At 44.8% G+C, this 16,996-nt stretch overlaps 1 protein-coding gene across 5 annotated transcripts in view; it reads left to right on the plus strand.

The window, feature by feature from the left end:
* Positions 1-693: 693 nt before the first annotated feature.
* CDHR2 (cadherin related family member 2) overlaps positions 694-16,996 on the plus strand; it is a 29,374-nt gene continuing 13,071 nt past the window's right edge. For 2 of the 5 annotated variants that reach the window (XM_053377160.1, XM_053377161.1), the window contains exons 1-12: positions 2,283-2,369; positions 5,710-5,774; positions 6,256-6,324; positions 7,370-7,509; positions 9,929-9,982; positions 10,505-10,594; positions 11,375-11,464; positions 12,177-12,302; positions 13,422-13,565; positions 15,666-15,741; positions 16,177-16,283; positions 16,385-16,618. In XM_053377160.1, coding sequence (XP_053233135.1) covers positions 2,350-2,369; positions 5,710-5,774; positions 6,256-6,324; positions 7,370-7,509; positions 9,929-9,982; positions 10,505-10,594; positions 11,375-11,464; positions 12,177-12,302; positions 13,422-13,565; positions 15,666-15,741; positions 16,177-16,283; positions 16,385-16,618 — 1,215 coding nt within the window. In that variant the 5' untranslated portion in view covers positions 2,283-2,349. Of the gene's footprint in view, positions 830-2,280; positions 2,370-5,709; positions 5,775-6,255; positions 6,325-7,369; positions 7,510-9,928; positions 9,983-10,504; positions 10,595-11,374; positions 11,465-12,176; positions 12,303-13,421; positions 13,566-15,665; positions 15,742-16,176; positions 16,284-16,384; positions 16,619-16,996 lie in introns of those variants that run through there. The other 3 variants (XM_053377163.1, XM_053377164.1, XM_053377162.1) reach the window with 3 other exon arrangements.

Raw genomic sequence — 16,996 nt, forward strand, 5'->3', positions numbered from 1 at the left:
TATTTCTAAAGACATACAAAAATTCTAAAGTGAGGTAGAAGTAATTGAAACATACATTTGCTGCTTTCTGAAGCATTTGTTTTCAAGGTAATGAAACAACAACAGCTTATTATTTATTGTTTAGTTAAGATCAATCAGGTTTTGTTTTTGTAAGAAATCATTCTATCTTGCATTCCTATTTTTGTTAGTATATTTCATGCCTGGAATTTTAGTACAATTTTAAAATCTAGTAACATTGTTAAAATCTAAATTTGACTTGATTGGTCTGGTTTGTTGTTTCATTTTTTAAAAGTAAGTAATATGCTGGGATCCTGCAGACTGAGAACTGGGAATGCTCTCTGCACCTAGAAAGCAGGAAGCTGTGAGAGGCCAAAGGCCCGCTTGCACCAGCAGTGAGCCTCATCGCCTGTCTCTTTGCCCTCCCCCACCACTGCTAAGGATGCCCCTGCTGTGTCCTTGCTGGTCACAGCAACAGGAGTGACAGTACATTCACTAGCCCAAATAACACTTCACTTCCTCCACCCTAACCCATCTTCTGCTTCAATGAAGATCGCACAATCCTCATTTGTTCCTGTAAGTAGGTCATGGGGGAGGCTGCAGCCACTCTCTCCCGCCTATGAACACACAGATGCCGGGACCCTGTCTGGTGAATCCTCTTGCTTGTCAGTTTCTTTCAGGCTGAAGTCAAAGGCATAGACCAGCAGCACCAGGAAAGGGGGTTCATTTGCCCTACCAGAGCGCAGGCATCCCTGGCCCTATGCAGGGCTCCCAAATGCAAAACCTGAGTGTGGAAGGGACCATGAGGCAGGATCAAGCTCAGGAGCCTGGGGTAAGATGGTAGCTTTCTCCCCTGCCTGTCCCATGGGTAGAGCTGTTGTCCTGATCTGCCTTGAACAGCTCCACAGCAGGTAGAAATCCAGCTGTTTCACTACATTCAAAAGCAATCATCAGGGAAGCTGGGGCTGTTGAATTTCTGCCTGCTAGGCAGCTATGGAAAGGGAGAGGAGCCCAACCAGGAAATCAAACCCAACCAAGATGGTAGTCCTAGCAATGGTGACAGCAGCACTCGCATCCTTCAGAAGTACCACAGATGCGCATTTAAAAGAGCATACTGAGTCTGCAACTTTTTCTTACATCCTCTGCATGGGAAGGTCTTATGTGGTGAAGGGAGGAGAGGGGTTCAAAGGTGGGCTGGTGACTCGGGGAAAGGGGGTCTCTCCAGGAAGTCCCACCTCACAGGTTGGTGCTTTCATAGGTCACCTATAAATGCAAGGTTGCTGGGATGCCGTATGGTAAAAAGTGGTGTTCAGAAAAGCAGCTCACCTCCTCTCTGTGGTCCACCCCACACTTGGGCCTTCATTTCAGCAGCACGGTAGATTAATACATCTCCCTCAAGTGACCCCCCCCCGGCCCAGTAGATCTCTCTACGTCCGCTCTGCAGTGTGGCCTGGATGTCACACAGCAGCCAACGAAACAGATACTCCAACTGCTAATGAGTCATCATCATGCATAGGCAGTGGCTGGGCCATATAAAGTAGTCTGGACCATAACCTCATACAGAAGTGGCAAGAAAGGAAAAGCGGGCTAATGGGACCAGAATTACAAGAACTGTAGTCCCAACAGCACCCCGAGGGCCACAGACTTCCTCACCCTAATTTTATGTATTGATAAACAGTATTCCAGGCAGATCTCACAACGTAAGTTTATAAAAGGTTATTACAAGCACTGAGAGACAATTTGTTTGTTCAGAATAATCTGTAGGCACTTCTTCTCCACTCCCCTTAGCAGTGGTGTCCAAACTTTTTTCAAAGAGGGCCAGATTTGATGAAGTGAAGGGCCGTGGGGACCAAACAAAGGGCCAACCAAAGTTGTTAACCTTTTTTAAAGATTGAAGTTGTTGAGCTTCTTTTAGGATTGAAGTTACTGAGTTTTTTGGGGGGATTTTACCCTAGGAAATAAACTGCCACAGGACCGGATTAAATCGACCAGTGGGCCAGATTAGGCCCCTGAAACGGACTTTGGACATGTCTGCCTTAGAGCAAGGTGTTGGGAATGAGACCCCGCAGGGTGACAAGCTGTCAGTCATGTTGGATGTGGCCTGTGGCTGGGATATTTCCTTTCCAGAACACCCAGGAAGAATGACATCATGGACACCTTCGGGGGGGGGGGGACTGACATCCAAGCCTCAAGCAAGATAGATGACGTGACGTTGAGATACCAGAAAGTTGGGCTGAACGCCTGATCCACTAATTTCAGTTAATGATTGATCAGCTAATTTGCAGCAGGAGCCAAAGTCTGAGCGAAGTACTCAGATCTCTGTCGCCTGCAGCAGAATTGAGCCGCTTTCTCATGGTCCTCCAGGAAACAAGGTAAGGGGAGGGGGCTGTTAGGTGTATCGTTGGTTGCCCATCAGTGCTGTGACCAGGGGAATTACAATGACATTAGGGAATTCTGCAGCACCATGTGAAAACATCCCTGGTCCACTGGAGAATGAGTGCTCTGCATAGATCAGCAGGTGCCAGGCCCTGCGAGCAGCTGTGGGGCCTGGGAAAGCGTTAACAGGATGGGGTAACAATGAAAGGTCTGAATCATGGATTCCTGCAGGCACCAGTGTAGACTGAAGGGCTGTTCATTTAGGCCACCCTAGAATGATGGCAAACAGTATATGGCTGCCTAAACCTATATTTTGTAATGGCATCTTCTGTTTAAAGCAGATTCATAAGCTGTCAGTTTCCATCAGTTGTGCTGAATTAGGGCTTTCTATGGCCTTTCAAGGGACACGGGTGGCGCTGTGGGTTAAACCACTAAACCTAGGGCTTGCTGATCAGAAGGTCGACAGTTTGAATCCCCGTGACGGGGTGAGCTCCCGTTGCTCGGTCCCTGCTCCTGCCAACCTAGCAGTTCGAAAGCACATCAAAGTGCAAGTAGATAAATAGGTACCACTCTGGCGGGAAGGTAAACAGCGTTTCCGGGCACTGCTCTGCTTCACCAGAAGCAGCTTAGTCATGCTGGCCACATGACCCGGAAGCTGTACGCCGGCTCCCTCGGCCAATAAAGCGAGATGAGCGCCGCAACCCCAGAGTCAGCCACGACTGGACCTAATGGTCAGGGGTCCCTTTACCTTTACCTTTACAACCTTTCAAACTGTGTGTGTCGGTATTGTTGTTTGTTACTAGGTTATGCACTTTTGTGTTTTTATATTGTAAACTGTCCTGTAGTCCTTGGATGATGGGCAGTATAGAAATTTAATAAATAATAACAAGAAGAACTTGCTGCTGAGCAGGCAGGGAAGATTTTGTAAATTGGAAGAGACTGAGGAGTTTTCTTCTTCTTTTGGTGTCATGATGGAGCCATGTAGCACCTTGGAAAGCTCTATCTGAGCTCCTTTGGTGACATCTATGCCATACATTTATGCAACTTTAACATAGTCTGCCCGGTCACAACCTGTGATGGTTATTGTGTGAGTATTCCTTCAAAAATCCAAATGTACCACCAGGCCCCAAAAGTTTGGCATCGCTTACACTACCATGTGTGTACATTGAGGTTTGCTTAGTCCACTTGCATACTTTTTTTAATACTTGGGATCCTTGGGGTCTTTAAACTTAAAGAACATAATTTCTTAAGCACATTTAAATGTCAGCACAGCAGCTTGTGGATGAATGCTGGAATAATAATAATAATAATTATTATTATTATTATTATTATATTTTGTGAGGATTATTTGGATGAACTTGAGCTAAACATTGAACTGAAGTGAACCAGGTGGGTTCATTTTTGTAAAGGGATGAACTGGAACAAGTTCCTTTTTTTGACAAGGCGAACTTGAAGTGGAACTAGTTACTTTTTAAAACGGACATTCCAAGCTCTGCCTCAAAGTTTATGGGAGATGGTGAGACCAGTGTGTGTCTCCATAAATTATTGTGCGCAAAGCATTTTGGTGACATGTGGTGCATATTTGGGAGGTTTTGGAAAGATGAGGTAGATTTACAGGGGTGCGTAGAAATTCCACTCTAGCAAGTTCAGCTTATCTCCCACTGCACAGTCAGTAAAGGAACTAGATTCCCGCAAGGCTCACAGGTTGGCAGCCCCATCCCTGTGGAGGAAGGATGTAATGCTTGACAGTCAAAGGGCCATCCATACAAAGTTATGAATACAGTTCCTGTAACAGGTTCGTGGTAGGTCAGAGTCCAAGCCTAGCTGGGAAAGGAAAATAGTGCCTTTATCTGGCCCCTAATCCAAAGAGCTTGTAGGTGGGGCATTGTTGTGGCTCAAAGTATGGTCTAAGATGGGGAACCTGTGGCCATCTATATATTGTCGGATTACAATTCCCATCATCCCTGACCATGGGCCATGCTTGCTGGGGCTGGTTTAAGGGAAGAGATGATAGATAGACTGACAGACAGATTTAATTCTATCAGAGTTAATGGGTCTCTATAGACCCATTATTCTTAATGGAGATATAGTCCCATCTGCACTATACATGTAAAGCAGCATCATAACACTTTAAATAGATATGGCTTCCCCCAATTCCCAGAATGTTTAACAATCAATCCCTCTTCACAGGGAACTCTGGGAATTAAAGCTCTGTGAGGGGAATAGGGGTCTCCTAACAACACTCCATACCCTTAAGGAACTACACTTCCCAGGGTTCTTTGCGGGAAGCCATGACTGTTTAAAAGTGGCATGGTACTGCTTTAAATGTCTAGTGCAGATGGGGTCATAAGGAGATGTGCAGCTCACAGTGTTCCCAGTCACTGAGTAAGAAATACCTTAACTTCCAGCTTCCACTGTTTGGTCCAGTGAGTACAAAGCCATCTGGCACATTTAAGCATTCTATTAACATTTCATTGTATCAAATACAGTTACTGAATATTGCACCGGCACACTATGCTTCACCACACCCTGGGGTCTCTGTACTTAGTCCAGCAAGACATGGGCCCTCTCCTCAGCTTGCATGACACACAGCGTCCGTCATCAGTTTGGCTTGGTTATGCCATGCGATTTGATAAGAGGAGAAACTGAGTTCCTGGGATAGGCATAGACCTCCTCACTTGTTTATGAGTTACTAAGATAACAAGAGATAGCAGGTTTCTGTTGCCACTTCCTGGATATGTTGCATGTACTCGATCAATGCCTCCTGCAGAACCAAGTCATTTATGGCACCCAATAAGCCTAAATAAGCCTATAAAATGTGGTCAGTGAGGAAGTCCAGAGTATGAACAGTATTCTGTTGGTATCCTCCCAGGCATGTTTTCCTGATGAGTGTTTGCAGTATGCACAGCACCATGTTTTCCAAGGGAAACCAAGCTCAACAGGCTTGTGGGATCATGCAGTCCACTAGGAACTGCTTGTGCATAGTTCAATTAAGAAACTCACTGCCACAAGAGGTAGTGATGACCACCAACTTGGATGGCTTTAAATGAGAGTCAGACAAATTCATGCAGTGTAAGGACATCAGTGGTTACTAGCCATCATGGCTATGTTCTACCTCAACTCACAGAGGGTGTCTGTTTCTGAAGACCAGTTGCTGGGAATCACAGGTGAGGAGAGCACCATTGCTTTCTGACTTCCCACAGGCATCTGGTGAACCACTGTTGGGCTAGATGGACCTTTGGCCTGATCCAAGAAGGCTCTTCTTATGTTCAGTGATGGGGAGAAAGAAAGCATATCGTTACCAACAATTGATCCTTCTCTACGCTGTGTTTACAGGTCTGCTTGCCCTAGCAGGATGCTTTGGCTATCATGGGCGATACTCTCCATGTTTCTGGCAGTAGGTAAGATTTTCCATGTTGAGGGTTATCCATTTGCTACAAAGGCTTCCCTGCTCTCTGTGTGGAAATGGTGTGGTCTTGTGCCTAGTCATCAGGCCTCCCAACTTGGTGGTGGGTGGGATGACTGCCTCAGAAGGCTAGGGCTGCAATCCTCAGTGCTTCAGCTTAAAACCAGTTTTGTTTACTGCTCATTAGTATTTGGGGGTGGAGATTCAGCTAGGTGGTACATTTTCCTAAGCCTTACTAGTTAGGATTGGAGCATCGCTACATGGGCTTCCTCTATTAAAGGAAATCTTTTCTGACACTGAATTCATTGGAAACCCAAACTGTTAGATTTTATGTAGTGTGGGGAAAGTCAACAACAACAACAATGGCAGAAGATACTCCACAGAGATTGGGATGGGAACAAGGAAAGAGAAGACTGCGGAGGCTGTCTTTGGCTCCATGAAAAATGTTAATGTCCAGCCAACTGTTTTCCTTACAGCATCAGGGAACACAGCACCACGCTTCGAGATGAACAGAACCTTCTCCTTGCCGGAGGACACACCTATAGGTGAGTAAAGGGAAGAATCCTCATCTGGAATGCAGGAAGTAAAGGGAAATGATAACACTCGTGAGAATGGTGGAAAGAGAAGTCCTTGGGTTTCCCTTTGCCTTACCTGCTCCTTGGCTCGGATGGAAAGATGAGAGATGGATCCTTGGATCCTTTTTACTGGGGAAGCTATCAGGTTTGGCGCTTGGAAGTAGTCCTGGATCTACTACTGTCACTAGAGGCACATGGGGCCTCCATAGCACAGAGTGTGTTTTACCAGCTTAGGTTGGTAACCTAGCTGCACCCCTTGGTGGATATAGATAACCTGGCATCACCAATCTATGCTCTGCTGATCTCCCTCTTGGACCGAAGCAATGGGCTATATATAGCCTTAGAAATGGTCTGGAAAGCCCAGCTAGTACAGAACATGGTAGTGAGGTTGCTAATGTAGCCTGACTCAGGGGTGCTGATTTCAACTAATAAAAGCATTGCATGGTTTGGGACCTAAGTACCTGAAGGAACACTTCTTCCCATATGAATCTACCTGGGCTTGAAGATCCTCTATGGAGTGTCTAGATGTTTGCTGCCTTTTCTTTGCTGGTAGTTTAACATGGTTCATTGGGGTTATTATCCTCTGAATGGGGATCCTGTGATTATTTGGTCTGTCTAAGGTGGGACTTCATTCTTGGTGTCTGCTTCATGATGCTGATCACACGAAGCCAGATGGGCAGGGTATAAATAAATAAATAAATTATTATTATTACCCGTGGCATTGTCTGTTTTTGTTTCAATTGCAAATTTTCTAGAGGTGTCCTGTGTTAGGTGACACAAAATTTTATTAATAGCAAATAATTCAAATATCCAGGCTAACGGATAGGAAGGGAAGAGGAGTGAAGGAAGCTAGAAAATATTCTGTTACTGGTTCTCCTTTGAAAGGTGTGTCCCTACAGGGATGACGGGTCAGAGAAAAGAGGTGGTTGTTGTAATGATGTCATTCCGACCTGCGTAGTCTAGCAAATCTTCCTGCCTATCTCTCTCTACTTCTGGTACTCCTTTCTCATTGCAGGTGCCTTTGTTTTAAGGCTGGTGGCTGTGGATGATGAAGGGGATGTTTTGACCTATAGCATAAGCGGCCGCGACGCCCACTACTTCAATCTTGACAGTAGATCAGGCAATGTGACGTTGAAGCAAAGAGTGAATTATGAGGTAAGAATGGGGCCAAGCAAATGAAGAAATTCAACAGGGAGAGACAGAGCAAGCAGGGAAAGCCAGTGAATTTCCCCCCATCTGAACATTTTGCAAATGAGCTCTTGTAAAGGTTGCATAGGTGTCAGTTGATGGTTGTTTACTGGAAGAAGGGCATGAACATATATCACTGGTTCTGGCCTGACCAAACTGGATGCTGATTTTGTTTCCACGCACAATTTGGAGTGCTGGCTTTGACCCTTAAAGCTTTATATGGCTGAGGAGGACCACTATACCTAAAAGACCACCTTTCCCCATATGACTCTGTCTTGACAGTGTTTCAACACCAGCCAATGGGCATTTGGGCAGCACCAATGCTCTGATACTGTATTGTTAAATTTGTTTTTTTGATATGAATTTATTTTGTTTGTTTGTTTGTTTGTTGGAAATTGGGAACTCTTTTAGTGGGAAGTGATTCACCAGTTTAATAAAACTTAACCTTAACCTTCCTGTGGACCAGAGAAACTGTTTGTTGTACAACAACTGCTGCTTGTTTTTCTACTACTTTTATCAGGCATAGGCAAACCTGGCCCTCCAGATGTTTTGGGACTACAACTCCAATCACCCCTAGCTAACAGGACCAGTGGTCAGGGATGATGGGAATTGTAGTCTCAAAACATCTGGAGGGCCAAATTTGCCTATGCCTGACTTATATGTCCCAGCAGTTTCCCCTCCCCTCCTGTACGAATGCTATGACACTTTCTGTAACCTCCCAGCAGGTCTGATTGGGCAGAAAAAGAGATAATAGGGAAGGTATCCCATCAAGCATGGATTTGTGGATTATACAGACAGATACTGACATGCATGCATGAGTCTTTAATATGATCATACCCAGAGTATAAGGAAAGGCCTCTTCAGCTGTTTCACCATTAGGTCAAGGAAAGTACCTGTATCGTCCATGGAACTAAATTGCCTTAAACATTGTCTGCTGAAGATGTTCACCAAGCTAATATTCAAAAAAAGAGATGGGAAAGAAGGTGAGGGTAGCAGGAAGACTGGTGCTAGCAGAATCCTGTTGAGGAATGCTGATATTGTGTCAAGTGAATGTGGAATAAATGGACGTATGCAGTACATTTACACTGATATTTCCAAGACCAAAGGGCAGCCATATTTCCTGAATGCAAATCTTTTTTTTTTGTAAGAGCCGACCTACAAGAACAAAAGCTTGTGTTGTACTTTGAGTCCAGGCAGTTGTTGCTCTGGTATAAGCAATGCATATATAACTAATTATTATAATAATAATTATTTAAATATTCTGATTTTGGTACTTCCTTGCAGACTAGACTCTGCAGGAATTTTGTGGATGTCACCCATTTTGCTTTTACTCACTACCACCTGGGCTCAAATCTACATGTTAAATTAAATCTTTGCTGTAATCTGAAATGTAACCAAGGTGAGATATTCTCAAGAACACCTGGCCCATGAGTTACCAGCTATATCTCAAAATAGAAGCTACCTTCCTTCCTACAAATTTCATTATGGTTTTATCTTGGTTTTAGAATTCAGCAAGCAGAGATATTTGGTTTGTTCTCCAGCTACCCATAAACAAAATGCCTTAATAATTTCTTTGACCCCTGAGAACCAACTGAAGCTTGTCAAAATACAACAGTGATTTTAATATCTGCTTAAGTAATCTTCACCTACAACTTTCAAAATCTTCTCTTCTTTTTCCCCTGACTATATTTCCCCCATGGTTTAACATTATCCATTTTGTAATGGAATATTCAGGCACACTAGCCAAAACCCATATAGTATATTTGTGTTTATGTGAGTATTTGTGCATTAGGGGTACGTGTCAGATTTGGATGAGTTATGAATCAACCATGGGGTAAAATGAGGCACCTCAGAAGGGATTTTGGTCTTGCATGGGCAAAGTGGAGTCTGTACGAGGTTGCACAAGTCAAAGCAGGGACCCCTGAAGTGCTCTGTGATGCCTTGGTGATTCAGCTGATCAATATTTGCTAAAAGTGAAACTGTGTCTCTAAGCTTACCATTAGCCAACTTGGTTCCCCTCCAGATGTTTCAGGTCAGAACTCCCATCAGCTCCAGCAAGCATGGCCAGTATCCAGGAATGATAGGAGTTGTTGTCCAAAACATCTGAAGGGCACCATGTTGGGACCTTCTCTAAATGGGGTGAACAAATTTCAGCATGGAGAGAGAGCAGAGGGAGCACTCCACTGTGATGGGCAGGTCAAGCTTGCAATTAATGGCAGTGATTTTATTCACCAGGTGGACCCCTTGCTTCAAGAATTCCCTGCCTCTTTCAGGCATGTAAGAAAGGAGGCATTCTGACTCTGGGGAAAAGTATATTAATAGGAAAGGTGGTGTTGTCATCATGCCTCTTTTCCAATCTGCTTCTGCTTTGCATTTTCCCTTCCAGGATACACAAATTATGTTTCTGGATGCCCAAGTGACGGATGGGAAAAGTGTGCCGGTAAGTGAAGAAACATGCCGGGGAAAGATAACACTGGTTCTAAACAAGGAGCAGAGATTCATCAGGGGAGACTGCCTGTGGAATAGGATATGGAAGGTGGCTGCTGTCCCAGTTCTCAGGTGGTGGTGGTGGTGGTGAGGAGGAACAACCGCTGGACTAAACTGGGACTCACCAAGCAGCTTTCACTAAACCAATGTCTGCTGAGGTCTCATGTGCCTACTTACAAATGTAGGGAAAGCTCAGCACAACCCTGTGTCAGGTGACCAGAAGCAAAGGGGAACAGGCCTCTTGTACCTTCAATAGTTGTGTAGAAGAGATGAGCTTGTCTCCATGATGAGCGGTCCCTGATGAAGCTGCCTCTTCTACCCTACTATAGAAGGCTCAGGAGTCCCTGTCCTTCTTTGCATCTGGTAACCTTTTCCCTAAAGCTCAGGTTTCCTCCATCCTTGTATGGAGTTCTTGGGGGCTGAAGCCCCCCCACCTTGTCTCTTCACATTACTGTCTTTTTTCTTCCTTCAACAGGTCGAAATGGGAATCACAATCATTGTAGAAGACCGGAACAACAATAAGCCAATATTCCAGAATGAACCCTATTTTACTGATGTCCCAGAGGTACCTTTGGCCACCTGAGCTCATGCCCAGACTTCTTTTCTTTGTGGTCCATGGCATTCCACAGCTGGTGGAAGACAGTGGAAGCAATGCAAATATCCCATCCATTTTACAATTTAAGAAACCTGTCCTATCTGGGTGGATTTGCAGGGCAGCCCTCTCTATGGTCATAAGGACAATTCACAAAGTGGCTCACTGCAACTGCATGCACCTAGTGGCACTTGGGAAACTACTTGGGAGGAGCAACTTCCCACCCAGTGTGGTTAATTTCAGCTGACCACAATCATACTATTACCGCTTCCTAGGCCAGCATGCATGTACCAAACTAAGGGATCTGTATTTGTTTGGGTTATCCCTGTTTTAAGCAAGTGGGGTTCCAGGAACTTCCAGGAACTAAAGTGCCCATAACTCATCTGATGGAAACGTCCACAGCAAAGGAGTTAAACTAAGGGATAAGGCAGAGGCGTTTGCTTTCCCCAATATTTAGGCTTGATAAGATTCGTCTGTGAATCAAAGCCAGAGTGTTCTAGCTCCTGCATAATGTTTGGTACTTTCACTAGTTCCTTCATCAAGTAGACTACAAGCAAACAAACTACTGAAGGTACCCAGTCTTGCCAGTAGTGTCAATAGTATTGTGTGACCAACTGAGACACCTCTCTGGTCAGGACAACCTAAGAATCAGGGAACTACTGCAATTTGTGTCTATGTGGAAACAGGAGCCACAATCCTAGTACACAAGCACCAATTTATCTAAACAGATTGGTCTGATGCTCTCTCTTTCAGAATACAGCAATTGGCTCCTCAATCTACACAGTCTTAGCTGTGGACATGGACAGTGGAAACGCTGGACGGGTATCCTATTCAATTGAGGAAGTGAGTATCACATTGTAAATACAGATGTAAGGTAAAAGGATCTGCTTTACAAAGAATGAGCTGCCCCAGTGCTTTCTAGTCAGCCTAACAACATCTCCCCAGAGGCTCAGACAGAAATATTTTTTGCAGCCAGCTGCCTGAGAGCAGTTGAAACCTGTGATTTTATACATGCAGATACACTTACCTCATTTCTCTGTCCTGCTTGTAGTCCTCTAGTAAGCATCTGGTTGGCAACTGTGGGGAACAGGATGCTGGATTTGTACAGGCCTATAATCTGACGCAGCAGGACTCTCCTTATGTAATGGCTAAATGACAACTAAACATGTCGATTCCAGGGAAGGAGTCCTCCTTTCTAAGCAGGGTGAGGTATCCCACCTCAGGCAGCAGATTTAGGCTGCCATTAGAAGGCATCAAGTTTAAAATTTATTGAGGTTCCTCCTACATTTTTACCATCCCTGGAGAGAACCATTTGGATGGTCTTCCTTGTGCATTCTGTTGACTGTTCTTCCAACCACTCTGAGGATTTTTGTGTGTGTTGAAGTTGTGGGGTGTAAATGTACCAAATAAATAAATAAAACCATCAGCACCTAATCTTTAACACTTGCAAGGAATTGCCACGAGGGGGAGGGTCTGCTGTTTTGCTCTGGGAAAAGCTCCCCCCTTTTTTGTTCTCTCACACCTCACATTTTTATACCGCATGTGCCGTACACAGGTCAACCCAAACGATGCAGAGAATCACGACCTCTTCTACATCCACTACAATGGCACGGTGTTCCTGAATGGTTCATTGAGCTACAATAACAAGAGCACTTTCTACCGAATCAAGATCTTTGCCAGGGTGAGGCTCAGACTGTGACATGTTGGGAAGAAAAAGGGAGGAGAGGGGAGGGCAAACACCACCTTCTCTCTGTGGAGCATTTATCAGAAAAAGAGAAAGGCAGCTAGCTACCATGGCCAGAGCAGCTATGGGCAGAGCAGCCAGGCCCTACCATTAGGCAGAATGAGGTGGCTGCCTCAGGTGGCAGATGCTAGTAGGTGACGAGTGGCAGCAAAGTGTTGGAGGTTTGTGGAGGACACAGAGCCATCACCAGCACTGAAGTAAGGAAGGTTCAGCTGGCAGTCCAGTGGGCAGGTTGTGCGATGCTGGTGGTGGCAGGAATCTTGTCCTTCACCTCAGGCAGAAAAAGTGACAGGCCAGTCTCTTAGCTGCTGGTTTTCAAGGCTTTGGGGATATGATTCCCCCTTTGAAAGCATACTTGGAGCCAATTCTTTTGTCATTCCAGTGCCAAGTAAAGGCTTACCTGTGGGTCAAGGCATTTTTTGTATGTTAGTGCAGTTCCGGCTTTTCAGATGCATGTGAAAAACATATCTTTTTGGTCTGGTACTCCCCATTTGTTAATGCTTGGTAATATTGTGCAGTATTTTGATATTTTTTAGATGGTGATATTTGCATAAACATTGTCTATCTTTGTCATAACTCCAGCAGTCCTACTCTGAGTAAAACTTAATTGAAACCCACCCAATGATTTGGCTAAAATTGGGGGGTGCTTTTCTGTTATTTCTTTCATAATCTAAGTACCAGTTGATCCAAAACCAGATTTTAAAGCAATGAAGAAAGATTACTAATGCTGTGAACAAACACTTCTGCATCAGCATGTGCTTTCCTCAGTATTTTCCATCCTCTTGCTTTGGTTGCTCTCATTTTAAGATGCATTAGAAGACTTGGATATTTGTAGTACTGGTAGCAGTAGCAACAATTACATTGAAAGAAGTTGGAAGCAAATAAGAGTGTCTACCAGACAAGGGTGTTGTTTCTTTACTGTGCAATGAGCAGGAAGGGTTTACTAGGGACAAAACAGTATGTATTGCTGCAGAAAAAGGATATGTTTTGGGTAGGTAGAGAGAACAGAGTTTAAGTGATCATTCTATCTGTGTGTCTCTCCCTCTCCTTCTCTAGGATAATGGGGGATTATTGCATGGCCAGTTCATCTATCAGAACAACACAGCCTATCTGTCTGTGACAGTTCTTGATGTGGCTGACCTGGACCCTGTATTCCTGGGAGCACCATACTCAGGCTCCGTACCAGAGAACTGCCCTCTGGTAAGGGATGTCTTCAGCTTTCTAGTGTCCTCCTGACCCTCAAGTGATAAAATCCAGCAGCTTCTGACATGGCTTCTTTTGACATGAAAAAATTGGAGCCTTTTGGAGTTTCCCATCAAATTGTACCTTGTTGCATCTGTCTGTCTGTCTGTGTTGGTCTAGGACAAGCATATGAGTGTGGTAAATATGTGGGCTTAACCTTAGCACTTCAAGGGGAAACCGTGTCCTTCATGGCAGCAGTTCTCAACAAAGCAGCTTTGAAAATTGGCCAGAGCAAGAATGAAAGGAACATGGCATCAAGTGTGGAGTGAACACAGGTCACTTTTGCAACTCACTCAGGCCATTGCCCAATGGCCGATCCTTCTGTGCCTCTCCCAGCCTTTGGAGGGCAGAGCAGTGTGTGTGTGTGTGTGTGTGTGTGTGTGTCCCAGAGGCTGCCCTGCACCCTTATAAGCCAGCCTGCTACATTCAGGTGCAATGGAGGATGCTGCTGCATGACCAGTGTTGAAGCTGAGTTGAAATGCCAGTCTAGTTGGCTTCGGTCCATAGAACTGGGTGGAAGTTGTGGTGGTGGCATCTTGTCCTTTGCTTTAGCCAGGCATAGGCAAACTCGGCGCTCCAGATGTTTTGGGACTACAACTCCCATCATCCCTGACCACTGGTCCTGTTAGCTAGGGATGATGTGAGTTGTAGTCCCAAAACATCTGGAGGGCCGAGTTTGCCTATGCCTGCTTTAGGCAAATGCCTTAAGGGGACCTTGAGTTCTTTTGGGGTCGTGAGTTGCCAAGCACTTGAAGTTGGCAAGCAGGAACTTCATACCCATCTAACATGTCTCCGATGAAAATAGGGACGTTCCATTCCATAATGATCATTTTACTATTTATACCCCACACATCTTACTGGGTTGCCCCAGCCACTCTGAGCAGCTTCCAACACATCTAAAAACATAATAAATCATTCAACATTTAAAAAAACCTTCGCTATCTGGGATTGCCTTCAGACAACTCGGTGGTTGGATAACTCCATACCCTCCAACATTTCTCCAATGAAAATAAGGACATCCTAAGGAAATACAGTACGGGAAATTCCGAGATCAAATCAGAAACCAGAACGGCTTCTCTAAATCAGAGATGTCCCTGGAAAATAGGGACACTTGGGGAGTCTGGAACTTAGGAACACAGAAAGCTGCCTTATACTGAGTCAGACCCACTGGTGTATCTAGCTCAGTATTGTCTGCACTGACTGGCAGCAACTCTCCAGGCTTTCAGACAGATGAGTCTCTCTCAGCCTTACTTGGAGATAGAGATAGATAGATAGATAGATAGATAGATAGATAGATAGATAGATAGATAGATAGACAGACAGACAGACAGACAGACAGATAGATAGATAGATAGATAGATAGATAGATATAGATAGATGATAGATAGATGATAGATAGATAGATAGACAGATGATAGATAGATAGATAGATATAGATAGATATAGATAGATAGACAGATAATAGATAGATAGATTTTTAAAACTCTATTTATATGCTGCTGTAATATAAAGATATAGCACAGCAGTTTACAGCAATATAAAAACATAAAATCAAGCAATAAAGTAATAAAAAGTTAAAAGCAAATATAAATTTGAAACAAACATCAATAGACCATTATGGGAAACGTACTCATAATTGCCTGCATAGGCCTGGTGGAGCAGAATTTTTTTAGCAAGTGTTTAAAAGTTGGCACAGAAGGTGCCTGCTGAATCTCTTTTGCCAGGGTGTTCACCAGGCTGATGAAATGAAAGGCTCAGTTTGTTGTCAAAGGAGCCTCCCAAACCCATCAAATGACCAAAGATGCTCCTGCAGATAATCTCAGCGATCGCTCTGGAATAGAAGGGTGCAGGCTATCCCTGAGGTACCCTGTTCCCAAGTAGTTCCATACAAGATGTCGAGGACTGAATGTGGGGCCTTCTGCTTGCAAGGCAGATGCTCTGCCACTGAGCTACGGACCTCAAGCCCCCACTCCCTTAGGTGGAGGCCTGTCCTTTTCCTACTCACTGGGGGCTGGTACAAAGCAGGCCCAGCACTCACTGGCCATTTCCTCATCCTAGGGCACATCAGTGGTGAAGGTGCAGGCCATTGACCAGGACAAGAATGTGAATGACATCATCGATTACAGCATCATCAGTGAGTGATGGAAGGGTGGATCAGGGCACAACGGGCCATGAAGTGTGCAGACGGTACTTAGAGTTCCTGAGATCCTGTATCTCTTTTTGTGTAGGTGGTTTATGTAATGGCGGGTGGTGCTAAGGAGGTGATTGATAGGGTACCAACAACGAGGGAGGGAAAGGCCAAAGAACAAACAGGCTGACAGCTCATAGCAAATGGTGAAAGGTCTGCACATCAGTTTAGATGCTCTTTCTGTTCCAGTGGATCACTCAAGCTCTTCCCACTGAGACTGACAGCATAAGCAGGCATAATGAGCTACCATGGGCTGGTAGCTACATCCATGGTACCACAACCCATCAGGTTGTGCTAGTGGTTTAAAGTTGTGTCTATGTAGAAAACAGCATGACTGGGTGTCCCTACTCCCACCCCACCATTCTTTCCCCTCTGCCCTAGCTGCCACTAGCTTGTTCACGATCAACAATGCCACAGGAGTCATTACTGTGACCGGCCACCTGGACCGAGAGGGCATTCCAGGTGAAGAGGTGCAGCTGCAGGTTGTGGTGAGTAGCAGACAGTTGTGGGAAGTGGTAGATCTTTCTGCCCCCCCCCCCGTCCAAGGCCTCAGTTTCTCTCTCTTTCTCTCTCTTGCTTCATTTCTCAGGCTCAGGAACGAAACCTCAACATTTACCAGCAGGTGGCGCAAGTGAACACCACTGTGACCATCCAGGTCACTGACATAAATGACAACAAGCCTCAGTTCTATCTGTGCGAGGACTACGCAACCTGTGACTTCACAGGCCCTCCAGAGGGTGACTTTTTCGGTGAGATTGAGGAACACGCTTCTGCCAGAACACCTGTGGCTGGCCTCAATATTGTGGCCTATGATCCTGACAAGGTGAGCAGGAGAGGAGAGTCTGTGAGGCTTCGTGTGGGTGGGATGCAAAGGACAAGGGATACCAGGGATGATTGATGCCAATGCTATCCTGGGATGCTGCTCCCCTTTTTGCCTATAACTATCATTTTAGTGTTGGGCCATTCAAACCATGCAGTGGGAAGGTGGCTCCTTATGATTTTTGGCAAGCATCTGCATCGCTATAGAAGGAAAACAGGTGAAGATGGAGTATAACTCAAAACATAAGCCAAAGGTCAATCTAAAATGTCTCATCCCATATTGTAAGATGTTAAATGTATATTCAGTAGTGTGCCACAGTCGGTCCAAGACCATTTGTAATGTTTTTCAATATGAAATTTATATTTAGAATATACTATGTCA

Source organism: Podarcis raffonei, chromosome 2 (assembly GCF_027172205.1).
Source record: "Podarcis raffonei isolate rPodRaf1 chromosome 2, rPodRaf1.pri, whole genome shotgun sequence".
In the NCBI taxonomy this organism is placed as follows: domain Eukaryota; kingdom Metazoa; phylum Chordata; class Lepidosauria; order Squamata; family Lacertidae; genus Podarcis; species Podarcis raffonei.